The following is a 14584-nucleotide window of genomic DNA, read 5'->3' on the forward strand; positions in this document are numbered from 1 at the left end:
TGTGTCGTCGAAAATTATGTCCTACTCATATGATTGAGAAGGGGTATTTGCAGCAATGAATAAACTACATGTGGTAGAATGCACAAAAATGTGATGAAATTGACTTTTATACTCGTATTGTTCGCCTGAAGAATAACAAGGAAGAGCTATCTTGTACGATGGTGGTGGCGGAATCATGAGTGCCATTGGGTGAATATTTGTGAGTAAACAAGAGGCCGCTAGTCACAAGTCTTAGTGCACAAAAACAATATACATAAAAACGAATATAACAAGTCAAGAAAAAAAAAATGTATTCTGAAGAATAGTAATAGTTCAATTATCTCTCTTTCACATTAACACACCAAAATGTATCCTATGATGAAATCTTGCATTTTGTGGGTAATCTTTTATTTAATTCTTAAATGGTCAAAGATTTGAGAGACTATATGTGTTGGTGAACAAGCTCATTACAAATATTCCGATTGATTATTTCAACATCATTGGTGATGTGGGATCTATCCATATATGTGTCAAATGATAAAAATATCTTTTAATAATGGCAAAAATCATTCTATATTTTATGAATCCACGTCTTTTTTGCATGGTCAATCCAGACCAACCCAACTACATAATTTTATATTTTGGTGGCACGATGCTCCTTAGACCAACGGCCTACAATCCCACATGTCATCTTAATGTGACTAGTTGGATCAAAATTATAAACATCTCATTGTTTAGTTCATACATAAGTAATATCGTTCACAAATTTGCAATGTGATTTACCCACAATTAGCCGACTTAATTGACTTAAACTATCTCTTTTTGTCATCTCAATGGGTGCATGGATCGCATAAAAGCTCGAATGTCTATGTTGATAATCGACTAATCATCCAAAAAGACAAATTCTCGATGCGTAAATATGAAACATTTTATGCATATGATCATAAAACTATCTTACAAATATCGGACGTTGTAATTATTGATATTTTATGTAAGATTTTAAATATATAACTTTTCTAAATAAAACACCGTCATAAATTGAAGATCATAAGTACAAAATGGTTACCAAGACAATAGAAATACTCCAACTGTTGGACTATAATGGGAACAACTCCAAATGTAGTCAGCCACGAACAAGTACCTCGAGTTTTTGTTTTGTTTTATCCTTTTCTTCTCTGGAGAAAAGGGGACTATATTCTCCTCGGACAAGAAGACAAAAAGATAGGCAACCTGACCTGGAGCGCAGGCAGGGAGCCAACAACACCCTCCACTGCCGAAATTTTCTCGGCAGCCAATCAACACAATTCAACAAAACAACACAAATAAGGAGAAATATAAGGCAATTAGTGTGTGAAACTGAAAAGGACTTGATACAATTAGAGTGGGCAGCAGTCAGTAGTCAAATTAATTAACAGCGGCAGTGAGGGCCTGGGGCTTGACCCTCTCGTACATGGTACACTTGTGTGCAGACCCACCCACTCTCACTCGGTCCTTCCAGCGTGCTACTCATCAACCACCTTGTTTCCCCACCAACTGTGTTTCTCAATTGGTATGAATAAAGTTGAGAAGGGATGATGATGTTATTAGCAAAATCTATTGTTGTCACTTTCTTCTTTAAATAAATAAAAATGTTATGTAGATTTTATTTCTTATGGCTGAACTTAATTCTTACGGAATATTTCTTTATTCAACATCATCCAAATATTGTCCCAAGACGAAACAACAAATTAGAAACTTGGTTGCGATGCTAATATTTGAGTTTCGAGGATGGCGGGGATATAAGTAGGGGTAACAATTAGACTCAATCCGCTCCAGACCCGCCTCTAATGGGGCAGATCTGGGTCCAAAAAGTTACAGGTAGCGGTTTAATTGTTTAATACATAATATATATTATTTTACTTTATTTTGATAGAATAAATACTAATAAAATATTATATTATTTTATTTGTTTATTGTTAGGTATTTATTCAACAATTGATAAATTAAAAAATTATCCTACAATACTTAACGAGGATGAATATGAAAAAGTTGTTAGTAATGTATAATTGCTATAAATTGTTTGGATTGATTTTATGAATAATTAATTTATAATTGAGAATTTATTTTTTGAATTTGAATATTTGAGTTAAGCCATGAACTATTTTATTTATAATTGATATCTTAAATTTTCTTTGATATATATATATAATAATTAAAAATAATAAAAAATTGGGTCTATCAAGTTAGACCCGCCCCGACAGGTTTTGTACTTGGGCGGGACAGGTCTCGAGTCCTTTCCGAAATTGGCTCGACGAGTCTCAGGTCCACCCAAACCCGCCCCATTGCCGCCCCATTGCCACCCCTAAATATAAAGTTGTGTTTTCTTGTGAGATAATTTTTTATCTCATATGAGTAGATAAAATTTGTTTATTGTAATATTTCTCATCTAAAAATAGAAAAAAATCTCAAATACACTTCAATACTTTCAAAAAATATACATTACATTTTCTCCTTCACGGTGATTGATAGGGAAATACATTAAATAAGTCTAAAAGGGAGTGACCTTTCAAATTTGAAAAAGTACCAAATCACTCCAGGGTCTGTATGTTTTTGAGTGGATTGGTTCGAGTTCGACCCATTTGACCCAATGACTTGAATTGTTAGTCATTAATTTGTAACTTATCTGCTGAATATAATTTATTGAATACGTGACCAGTACAGTCTCTGACACATAAACCTCTACAAATATATGAAGGGTCCATTTGGTAGGTATGTATGTGTTGTTATCATATCGCATCTCGATCCCTATAATCTTAAATTCTAAACTGACTTAATTTTTAAAAGTTTTTAATTGAGGATTACCTTGACTAGCCTAACATTTTTGCATGCATATCAACCTTAATTGTCTAGATCGAGATACTCATTTGGTCCCTACTCTAAGTAACTACCAAATTACCACCAGATTGCTGAAGATCTCGACTCGAATCAGAAATAAATTTTACAACCTGATTGTTTAAGTTTATATCTAGTTTTAAAGAAATGTAATTATAATTTTTTTTAATAATGTAAAATTTAGAGCAAAGGCTTCTTTATAAGTATTAGTTATAAAAAAAAAGTAATAAGTAATTACACCAACTCTTAGAAACATAAAATTTTTATGAACTCTAAAATAATTATTACTAGCTCAGAAGCTAATATTAGTAGGATTTGGCGGGCGCCTGACCTCATTGTGGGAATGAGTCATGTTGGGTCATGACCAAGTCAGGAGACATGCGTATGTAGGTGCGGAGGGGCGTGATGTTGGGGAATATGGAGTCCGCCGTGGGGAAGAGAACACAGTAGAGAGGCAGTGGGAACATAGGAACGAGAAATCCGGCAAGTAATTAGAGTGCAGAGCATGAGGAATCTGAAGCCAAGCGAAAGAAAACGACGGGTCCCGGGGAGGAGGGAAGCAATCCAATAATTGCTCGCCCACGCTACTCCGACAATCATGATACTGTCTGTCCTGATTCAATCACCTTACCATCAGTCAATCTTTTTCCTGTTCTTACACGGTCACAGTGTGGGCGTGTCTTCTGTTTCTTCTGCCCTTCCCGCCTCTGTCCCTTTGATTTTCGTCTTGCCCCTTTGTCCCCATCTGTTCTAGTTTGATTCAATCTTCACTTGATTTTCAACAAAATAACTCAAACAAAAGAGTTATTATTCAATTAACTGGAAAATATACTAATTTAAAATCCCAACACAATTTTTGAGTTTTCTAACACTACAACGATCTTGTTATGGATAATATTGATTTAATTTTCAATATGTTTCAACTCAACATACGCAGAAAATATATAAACATGTAAGGATTCAGATCACATCAAATCTGACCATTTTTTTCATAATTCGAATTAAAAATCACAAATAATAAGACATGTTGTAATGAATATAAAGGCCACTGCATGTTCGTATAATAACAACATAAGAAAACTGCTTTGTATTAGACTTATATACACAAAAGAAGAGAAAATCGAACTAACTTGCCACCTCACCTGCTCTAAGCAAAAACATGTGTAAAAACTATCCTTACTAATAGAAACATAATAGGAGAAACACAACTATGCACTAAGAACTCAAAGCGCGCATCTTTATTGAATTATCATACTAGACCATCTCAATTTTATTACCCACTTTAAATATTATAATATTGATGTAGAACCCAAACTCTATGTTTTATGGTTATTGTGCTGGTAAGTCACAACTTGACAAGAAATTTGGTGACTCACCCGACTAAATATGATTGGATAAGTTATGTTATTGATAAAATTCAAGACTATTTCACACAACAAAAACAAACTTGATTTAGGTGATTACTAAATTAGTGCAATCCTAATCCTAAAGGGACAAAAATGACATAAAAGTCCAAACCAAATCCCACTATGCCTAGATAAGTATGACTAAGAATATTAAATGTTGACTGAGACAATATAATATGTCTAGTATCACCATCACAATCCCCATATCTCTACATGCAGAATCACACTTGCACTTAGTGATGAAGCTGCAACATGCCCACTACAGCTTAGTGTCATAATTGGGCATGATGACCTCTCTCATTACCACACATGGACCCCCCCCCTCTTCCATTCTCATGTTCAAAATTAATGATGTTTGAGTTCTTTATAATAATCCATGTATTTTGGGATATTCCTTGTTTGGCTCTCAAAAATATAATTTTCTTGAGAAACTAAAAGTAAATGATAAACAGCCAAATAATTTCTCTAGACAACACTACAGAAGGCGCAGTTATTCATCTATTTGGGAGCCGACCCAAACAAAGCCTGTTTCCAGCCGACTGAATATATGTATTCCTCTTAACAAATACCTCTGAAAAAGCTGTTCATAACTCAGACACACCAATCCTAATTTCTCTCTCTAACCCTTTATAATAAAACCCCCGTAAGTCGCAAGCCCCAAAACTCAAACCACATTCTCATTTGCACACACTTTTTCTCTTTGCGTGTTTTCTCTCTGAACGGATATATACTGGAAGCTAGAAACAAAGAAAAGAGCAAAGATGGCGACGGACCCGAGTGAAAGGAAGAGTACGAGGCCCGGCCAAGTGGGGGCGCCGCCTTCGGAGCCGGAGCACCTTCCCTGCCCGCGCTGCGACTCCACCAACACCAAATTCTGCTACTACAACAACTACAACTTCTCCCAGCCTCGCCACTTCTGCAAATCATGCCGCCGCTACTGGACTCACAGCGGCACACTCCGCGACGTCCCTGTCGGCGGTGGCAGCCGCAAGAATGCCAAACGGTCCCGCACTACTATTGCTACCACCACCAACACCCCCGGGGCGAGCACCGTTCTTTCTTCGTCTCATCATGACTTCCGCAGCTTTTCCGCGGCGGCTCCGCAGCTTCTGGTCCCTTTCGCAGCCGATCATGGCGGTGCCGTGCCGTTCGTGGGTGATGCGAAGGTGTGTGGGAGTTTTACTTCGTTGTTGAGCACTCAGGGAACTGGACTTCTGGCTTTGAGTGGGTTTGGGCTTGGAATTGGGTCTGGGCTTGACGACGTGGGCTTTGGGCTTGGAAGAGCTGTCTGGCCATTTCAGGGGGTTGTTGAAAATGGCCCAATGAGCGTGAACGCCGGGGGTTCAACCATGGCGGGTCACACGTGGCAGCTGGAGAACGAGAATGGCGGGTTTGTTGGTGGTGGGGACTGTTTCGCTTTGCCAGATCTTGCTATTTCCACACCAGGAAGCTTTATGAAATGAAATCGTGGAATGTTTGGGCTTTATTTTCGTCCGATCTTGAGACTAAAGTCGCCTTACCTCTTGGATAGTATAATTGAAGTTTTTACGGCTTAGATTTTCGTGTTTGGCATTTTGCGCTTCTCCATGCCCACTATTAGTACAAGTGTGCAAATGCCCCCAACCTTGTGGTAATACATTTTACCTTTCTTTGTTAATTTCTAGCCATACATTTCTTCAGTAGAATTGCGACAATCAAGCCTTTATATAAGAGCCAACGACAGTGTCGTCTCTTTAGCGGGTTCCAGCCCCATAACAGACCCGCAGAACCAGCTTTAATCTTTGTTTCCAATATGAATTAAATCACATATTATGCATCAATTAACTCTTCGAAATATATCAAATAATAATAACAACCATAAGGGTGGAGAGCCATTTTCTTTGACAAAAGAGCCCCTACAACGGTAAGTGATTTGGTCAATAAAGGTTAAAAAGTGCATTTTGTCCCCAGGGAGCAAATTGCCATTTTTTTCTTTTTTGGATGCAAAGTGCCTATCAACCCTATTTTCAGGGTGCAAAGTGCAAATTACCCTTTTTATTTGGTTTAAAATGTGCTAAACTTCATTTTCCCCATATATTTTTGCAAAATAGCTAAAACATCTCGTAATTTAAAAATAAGCTAAAAAATTTCCCCTTTTTTAATAAACTCGGAGCAAAACCATCATTCCGTTTATAAAATAACATAAGGTATATCCGCTTGGGTGTACTTTTTTTGCGTCTTTGGACTTTTTTTACTATTTTGACAAAAATGCCCTTTATTCTCAATACAATTATAGATAAAATAGGTGTTATACACACAAAATAACGGTTTTGACACTATTGCACTAATTTTTTATATGGCCAAAAATACCATTCAATTGATAACATAACCAACTTATCCAAATTTCTAAGTTATACATTAATTTAATTGTCCAATTAATATATTTTATTCTTATTTATAATATATTTTAAAACGTAAAATATTATTCGTTATATATACGCAGAAATAACGTGTCACAACGACTAGATATAAGTACAAAGTGCAAATTACCCATTTTCTTTGGTTTAAATTGCTAAATTTCATTTTATCCCTTATATTTTCGCGAAATAGTTAAAAAATCTGTTGTATTTTAAAAATAGACTAAAAGCATTTCATATTTTAATAAACTCAGCACAAATTCCCATTCCGTTATGAACTAACAAAATGTGAAGTGCACGGGCCAAATGTGTACTTGAGCGTGTCTTTTTTAATCTTTGGACTTTTTTCTTTAGCATTTTCACAAAAATGCCTCTTGTTATCTAGATAATTATAAAGATAGGTGTTATAGGCACAAAGTGGCGATTTTGACAAAACTGCATTATTTCTTTCTAATGCCAAAAATATCTTTTAATTGATAGAATAACTAATTTATTCAACTTCATAAGTTTTACATTAATTTAACTACCCAAATAATATATTTGATGTTTTTTTTATCTATAATATATTTTAAATATAAAAAAAAATATTACATACATGCAGAAGGCGCATGCCACAACGGCTAGTTTATATAACAGACTTGGTCAAATTGACTTATATTTAAGCTTCTCTTGAGTTTTTTTTTTCTTTTGCATTTTCATATCTCCTTACCAAAAAAATAATTTTGTTCTTAAATATATTTATCTAAAATTACCAAAAAAGTATATATATATCTTTTTAAATTTTATAACTTAAGTTAACAAATTAAATTAAATAATAGTACATAAATTAATATACTAAATTCATTTATTAAATTTAAATATATGTACAAATACAAATGTCAATTAATTATAAAAATTAGGATAAATTATATTTTGACATCCGAATTATAACCGTTTTTATATTTTGACATTTAAACTTTTTTTTCTTTGTGTCAATCTACCATCTCAACTTTACGAAATTTTCACTTTGCCATTTATAATATTTTTTTATCAAGTTTTTGTCTAAAAAATCACATGTAATGCACATGTGATATTTAAGAATTATGTGATGTGATATTTTTCACATATACACAGCATGTGATGTTTTTCAATTAAAAAAATTAGCAACAAAATAATCATATATGGTAAAGTGAAAATTTCACAAAGTTGAGATGATAAGTTGACATAAAGAAAAAGTTTAGATACCAAACTGTAAACGACATAATTCAGATGGCAAAATTTTAATTTATCCTAAAAATTATGCATTATTAACCAATTTAAATAATTATTTAATTTAAAATATTTAAGTAAACGATATTTACTTACTATTAATAATATTTAAACTTAAAATTTTAATTATTTTTAAATTTAAAAATTAAAAAGATAAAAAATTATAGGCGACGGCACACCCAAATTGAGGGCAATCGCCCACATAGATTGGGGGTGAGATCACATGTCAACTCCTTTAGGTCGTGTTTACCAGATGGGAATATGCAGTACATTCGGGCTAATTAGGGTCATTAGTCTCTTTACTTGCAAAATGTGCGACCTGGTACTTTTACCAGGGCCCAACACTATGCTGTAATATTTGCTGGATTAAAATCTGGCCTCCAAGGGTGGATTTAATTATCCCGTTCAGTTTGAAAGATTCTTTCATTTTTCTTTGCCTAATTTACCTCTAATTTGGTTGCAAAGAACCTCTTCCTCCTAGAGATAATCATCTTCACTTGGGTACAGGTCTTACGAATGAAACAGAGGAAGACTTGTTACAGAAAAAGGAAAAATCAATGAAGACTCATGCAGAAACCCCAATTGGTTTGAACAAAAGGATTTGAACACTGGTGGTTTAAGATTGTGATTCGTTCGAACGGTGGCGCAGTGGTGGCACGAAAGTTTCAGCTTCGGCGCGAGAAGGAAATTGTTCGAATCTAAGCCAATCCTTGATGAAAATGGGCGAGGGTGGTCGCGTTAGAACCGCCACGACGAGGCGAATCTAATGACGGTAATTCGTCTGAACACGCGATGAATCAAGGCAAAAACCGTTCAGATTTCGTGGTCAGAGCCCACTCTTTTCGATCAATAAAAATCCAAATTGATGGTATGAAAATATTCGTCTTGGTGAGAGGGTTCCAATGATATGCCCAGAAATTCGTTGGGACGATGACGAAATCTTAAAGAAAAGATTCCGACAAAAAAGGGGGCGATTTCGTCGACTTTGGGTGGCACGTGAGGGCGCTTCCGGCATCGGTTCATGGTACTTATGACATGGTTGTGACGGTCTTTCCGAGACGCAATTGATGGTGGTGCACGTGTTGAGGCACGCGCCAGTCAGAATTTACGGCGACCGACCGGCGGCGCCGCAATGGAGGTGATGGTGGGCTGTCAAAATCCGGTGATGGTGAGGCAAAACAAATGGTAGTTTGGTGGTGGTTGGTGGTAGTTGAGTTAGTGTGGGTAAATTTCATACAATACTAGTGAGAAGGGAGAGAATTTCACAAGGTTGACCAAGGGTGAAATTTCAAATTCAAGGGTACAAGAAAGTAATTTCACAGTTAAATAATCCCACTTAATCCAGATTGTGTATGCCCTAGTAAACGTATGTGTAGTCTGTACCATTCGGGACAATCTGCTTTGTTGTTCCAAATCAATCCCAGGTAAGTATATCTTGTCCCATCAAGTAAACACGGTCTTAATGTTCTTCTAGGCGATCATTGTCGCCCAAACTGAGAGCGATCGCTCACGTAGATTGAGGGTGATATTACATGTCAACTCCTTTAGTGTTCTTCTAGACGATCATTGTCGCCCAAATTAAGGGGCGATGGCAACCCTTCTTTGTGGGGCATCGGGTGGGTGGACGAGGGTCCAATGGCTAGAGGTAGGAACATCAACGAGGGAGAGGATTAATTTTATTCAATTTATTTTTTTATAATATATATTTAAATTAATTTAATTTAACTCTTTTGTTTTTCTAGAAATTTAAAATTTAATATTTGAGATTAATTTATAAGATCTCGTGACTCTTATATAATCCAAAAAATATCTAATAATCATTAGAATAAGTAATAATATATAATTGATAAGGGTGTAACAATTATTTGATAAAAAGATCAACTCAGTTAGGTCAATTTAATGACGAAGGACAAGTAAGTCACGCTTAAAAATATAAAAAATTTTTTTAATTTATTTTTAAAATATAGTGCAAATTTTATCTGAGTTTTTAAATAAAAGGGGATTTCATGCGTTTTGACCTTCTAAATTGAGAAGTTATTTTCAGAGCATTTTCAATTAAGTTCCTAAATTTTAACTTTTTTACTTCTAATTCCCCCATACGATAGATGGCGCCTTTTTCTCTTCTCTCTCTCATTTTAGGGTTTTGAACTTTGAAGTTGGAAAGAAAGGGTTTTTCTTTTTCCAAACCTGAATTCTGCATCCTGAATTTCGTCCCAGCACTCTTTATTTGATGAAAATCTTAGGAAAAGCTTCAACATTCAGATTTCGAGCTTAGAAATCGTGAATAATCTCCGACAATGTCATTCTCGTTCACTCCACAGCAGCAGCCACAGCAATCCCTATTTCAGTCTCCGTTCCAACAGTCCACTGGATTCCAACCCCAACAGCAGCAGCAGCAGCAACAACAACAACAACAGCAACAGCAATCACCTTTCCAGTTGCAACTCCAGCAGCCGCAGCCGCAGCCGCAGCAACCGCAGCCTCAGCCGCAGCCGCAGCCGCAGCTTTATCTTTTTACAAACGATAAGACTCCCGCTACTTATAGTACCAAATGGGCTGACCTCCATCCTGATTCGCAAAAAGTCCTACTTCAAATTGAGTAAATTTCTTCTTTTTCTTGATTTTGGTGGGTTTTCTTTTGAATTTGTTTTTCGTTTTGTTGACTAGGAATTGAGTTTCTCTGTCGATGTAGGGAGAGAATATTGGAGTATAGAGACGAGAGCCAGCGATTGGATCAATGCAGCAGGCTTTATGACTCGTCAGTTTCTAGTAATGGATTCGAGCTTGATGCCAGCTATATTGTTCAGGTTCGTAGTATGCTTTCACCTTTTTAGCAAACTTACATTAAGAATTAACTAAAAGGCTTTCTGCGTTTCTGTTGATCTATTGCGTTATGCGTACAATGGCAGTTTAACTGGAATTCTGTCGGTAATTGGTCTGTGAAGATTATCAAGGAGTCATGATATTTGTTAAAGAAATCAACTTCGGTACTTGTTCAAAGTTTCCTCGCCATTTATCTTTGTTATGTTTGTGCTGGGAATTTTATAGCTCGATAAACTATGTTGGAATATTTTTCTTGCATGTTTGGTTGGTTTTCTGTTAAAATTTTTTAAGTTTCTTCTCTTATCAGTTCTCTGGAATTCATCCTGAGGTTTTATAGCTTGATAAACTGTTTATCAAAGATTTTTCTTGCATAGCCAGTTAGGTTTTCAGGTAACACTTATATAGTTTCTTTTGCAATTGATGGGTGATGACCCTTTGATGTGCTACCCTGTATAATGCGTAAATTTAAACTTGTCCGACTATGTTTGTCACTTTAACTGATATGTTATTTACGTGCTGAAATAATTGGTGTACTTTCTAGGAACTGGGTGGAATTAGTATAGCTATGGAAAGACAGAAGGCAACTTTACAAGAGCTAATGACTGTTGTGAAAGATATGCTGCGAAATACAGAAGTCGCTGTCCGGTCTTTTATGATATTACGACCCAGGTTTCTGCACCAAAATAAAACTGGTGCAGCAAGCACCACTGCACCTTCCCAGCCTTCAGGAGCAACTACTACTCAAACATCCGGTAGTCAACCTGATGCAAACTCTATGGTGCCAATAATTGATTTCTACAGCGGACTACCGAAGAAGCCATCTCCCTTTCTGCACCAAACTGTTGCTAGATTTGAGAAGTATCTCTCTGAGTGTCGTCAGTGGATTGAAGAGTTGGAGCAGTTGCTGCTTTTAGACTCTGAAAGGAACTCTTCCAATCCAAGTTCTTCTCTGTTGCAATCTCTGCCTAAGGTCATGGCAAATGTACATGACTTTTTTGTGCATGTTGCAGCAAAGGTAATTGAGGAGGTTAACTTTTTGTGTAGTTTGCAGCTTTCGCGTATCATGTCATAATTCCTATCAGTCTGGCCTTTGGGTTCCTTGGTCATGGCTGTTAAGAGGATGTATATAGCTGTTACAACTTTTCTGTCATTTTCTGGTATGACTTTGAGACGTACTCTGACTAATAGATACTATCCCTGTAAGGTGCTGAGTCTTATTTGCTTGAATTTTTTCCATTGATTGCATCTTTCATTTTGAAACTGGGGCCATATCTACATCATAGCTACACTTGGACCACACTAGATGAATTCACACACTCATTTTTTGGAAGAATAAATCTGAACATAATAGTTGTTGACAAGTTTGATGTGTTGAGAGGCGTGGGGAGTTCGGAATTCTTGTTCACTCTGCCAAAGTGGAATGGACACACACACACCTTTTGCATTTCAGACCACCTTTCCTTTTCGCTTGAACTTTTTACCTGATTTGTTAGCAATCTGTGCTTGTCAAGTTTACATGTTAGTTTCTCCTAGTCAACAAATTTGAAGGCTGGTTGGACCCTATTCTCCATCATGTAATCTGTTTTCTGGATTTCTCAAATAATAATGATCTGTTATACTTAGAAACACTATTTGAATTATCATTTTTTTTTTGGCTATTTTGAAGTTTTGGTTTGTTATGTTGTGTCACTTTTGTTTCACCCTTATTTTTTGATTACGGACTTGTTTTGGTTGCATGCCTGATGCACGGCCAAATGTTTGCGCTTGCTTCCTTATGTTGCTAATGGTTTGCTATCACTAATGATTGTGTAGGTGGAAAGCATTCATCAGTACCTTGAATCCATGAAGACAGCATATCTTGCTGATCAACGCCATCGAGGGGATGGAAATGATCCGTTTCTTGAGGCTGATCGGCGGGAAACAGCTAAACAGGAGGCTGCGGCTCGACGGGTTCACCCAACTTTACATTTACCTGCAGCTTCGCTGTCAACAGGTCAAGGTACTGGACCCTTTGCCATCTCAGCAGCACCTGGAACATCAACAGCAGCAAGTACACCTGCCATTGTATCAGCCTCAAGTGGAAGTGGATCCTCACTCTTTTCTACTCCTGCTGCTGCCTCATCAACTCCTTCTCTGTTCTCTACGCCCACTGCTGCTGCTCCACTAACATCATTGTTAGGAACTGCTGCTACTCATCAGTCATCACCTTTTAGTTCATTGTCTGCCTCAACATCTGCTTTTGGCATTTCCACTCCCTTGTTTAGTCCAACCCCTGCTTCTGGAGTTTCCACCTTTTCAACACCTTTTGGTACAGGTAGTTAATTTATGATATGAATTTCATGTATTAACTATGCTGTTGAGATTAAACAAAAAAGGATAAAAAAAGAAAACATCAAAAAAGAGAAGGCAAAAAAATAAAAAACAAGAAGAAACTGAGTCCCTTTTGCATTCAGTTGTAATTGCTAGAAACCTGTTTGTTATCCTAGGCCCATGTAGCAACCTTGATATTTGAAATTTTTATGGGATGTTTCCATAGGTAGTCACCAATATCTCTTATTGCATAGACTGGACATCTTTTGTCAGCTAATTCCAAGTCGAGATGCTATAGGTTCATTGCAAATGAACTCACTTTTGCACCGAATATTATTGCCACATGTCATGTTTTTTCTGCATACACATTTTCATTTTACTCTTTATTTTGTGAATAGGAGCTGCAACAGGATCAGGAGCAAGCTTCGGGACTGTCTCAGTGAGTGAACTTGAATTTTTTTCAACAAGCTCCTCTTGTCTTTTCCCTTTTTCCGCAACATGCATAGATTGTTTCCTGAATATCAGAACTGTAGCTGCACAATAATATTTCTTCATGTTAGAGGTGTAAAAGAATTGAGTTGAGTAGTTCAAGTTTGTTTTGATTTTTTATCAAGTACTCCAACTTAGTTTCATGTGAAATTAGTTGAGCTTAAATGACGCTTTAATTGTGCCGAGTAACTGTCGAGCTAGAAGTGAACTTCAGCTTTTACGAAATGAAATTTATTTTAACACACATTATCATCTTCTAATCAAGTTGAGCTTGAAGTGAACTTCAGGTTTTATGAACTGAAAAAAGTTTTCAAGCTTGGTGTACTTTCTTAATTAATTGATCTTAACCACTTTTTAAGGAACGATCTTGCGCTAGTATTATTAACTTGATTCTTTCTTTATCCCCACCCTTGTTCTTTGATTTGTATGCATTGCTTGAGTGATTTTTGAACACTGTTACATCTCCATTTGTCCTGCAGAAGGCAAGGGCAAAAAGTCGCACTGGACGTCGTTAGTCAGTGAAAAAGAATCATTACTTTCACTATCCGGCCTGTCTCTTCGATCCAAATGGAGCATAATTTTATGCATGATTTGCTGAAATGTAAGATGAACTTAAAATCTTGCAATGGCCGCAAGTGATAGCCATTTGGGGACTTCTTGCACCCGTGATTTCTGAATGCTGTTGCTGAAATGTTTCCGCTAGTGCAGATATTCTGACGAAACTACAATTTGCATTTGCTGAACTTCAGCTTTCTGTTTCTTGATTTCTTTTGATTTTCTTTTTACTGCAACAGATGCATCCTGAAAAGGATCTCAGTTTTAGCAGTGTGTAACAACCTCTAGTATTCTCCTAGGTGTAGATCTTGTACTTGTTGATTTACTGAATAATATCTGTATCCAGTTGCTCAAAAGATTCTAATTCGTCAACCCTCGAGCTTTATTCTATTCTAGTTTGGTGCTAACATGCAAGGAACTCTTTGCGCTGTAATTGTTGTCTCTCCACTAAATACATCATTTTATTTTTGTAGCATTTGTTGTTATTACCTTTTTCATGATATTGGG

At 36.4% G+C, this 14584-nt stretch overlaps 2 protein-coding genes across 3 annotated transcripts; both read left to right on the plus strand.

The window, feature by feature from the left end:
• The first annotated feature begins 4852 nt into the window (after positions 1–4852).
• On the plus strand, positions 4853–5913 carry LOC105177758 (dof zinc finger protein DOF3.4). The gene has a single exon (XM_011101004.3). It carries the CDS (start codon positions 5018–5020, stop codon positions 5717–5719), a length of 702 nt encoding a protein of 233 aa, XP_011099306.1. The 5' UTR covers positions 4853–5017; the 3' UTR covers positions 5720–5913.
• Positions 5914–9969: 4056 nt separating this feature from the next.
• On the plus strand, positions 9970–14552 carry LOC105177696 (hydroxyproline-rich glycoprotein family protein). Of its 2 annotated transcripts, none has more exons than XM_088885105.1 (6): positions 9970–10499; positions 10593–10707; positions 11265–11738; positions 12536–13037; positions 13432–13472; positions 14005–14552. In XM_088885105.1, the coding sequence occupies exons 1-6, from the start codon at positions 10198–10200 to the stop codon at positions 14035–14037; spliced, it is 1467 nt and encodes a 488-aa protein (XP_088741231.1). In that variant the 5' UTR covers positions 9970–10197; the 3' UTR covers positions 14038–14552. The 2 variants fall into 2 exon arrangements, with proteins under 2 accessions (XP_088741231.1, XP_011099233.2); XM_011100931.3 differs by having other exon boundaries at positions 9971–10499; positions 14002–14552.
• The last annotated feature ends 32 nt before the right edge of the window (positions 14553–14584 follow it).

Source organism: Sesamum indicum, linkage group LG9 (genome assembly GCF_026168435.1).
Source record: "Sesamum indicum cultivar Baizhima isolate 11 linkage group LG9, ASM2616843v1, whole genome shotgun sequence".
In the NCBI taxonomy this organism is placed as follows: Eukaryota; Viridiplantae; Streptophyta; class Magnoliopsida; order Lamiales; family Pedaliaceae; genus Sesamum; species Sesamum indicum.

Coding starts and splice junctions, on each gene's coding strand:
- LOC105177758 (XM_011101004.3), top strand. CDS start 5,018: ATGGCGACGGACCCGAGTGAAAGGAAGAGTACGAGGCCCGGCCAAGTG.
- LOC105177696 (XM_011100931.3), top strand. CDS start 10,198: ATGTCATTCTCGTTCACTCCACAGCAGCAGCCACAGCAATCCCTATTT. Junction 10,500..10,592: donor AAAGTCCTACTTCAAATTGA/GTAAATTTCTTC, acceptor CTGTCGATGTAG/GGAGAGAATATTGGAGTATA. Junction 13,038..13,431: donor TTCAACACCTTTTGGTACAG/GTAGTTAATTTA, acceptor TTTTGTGAATAG/GAGCTGCAACAGGATCAGGA.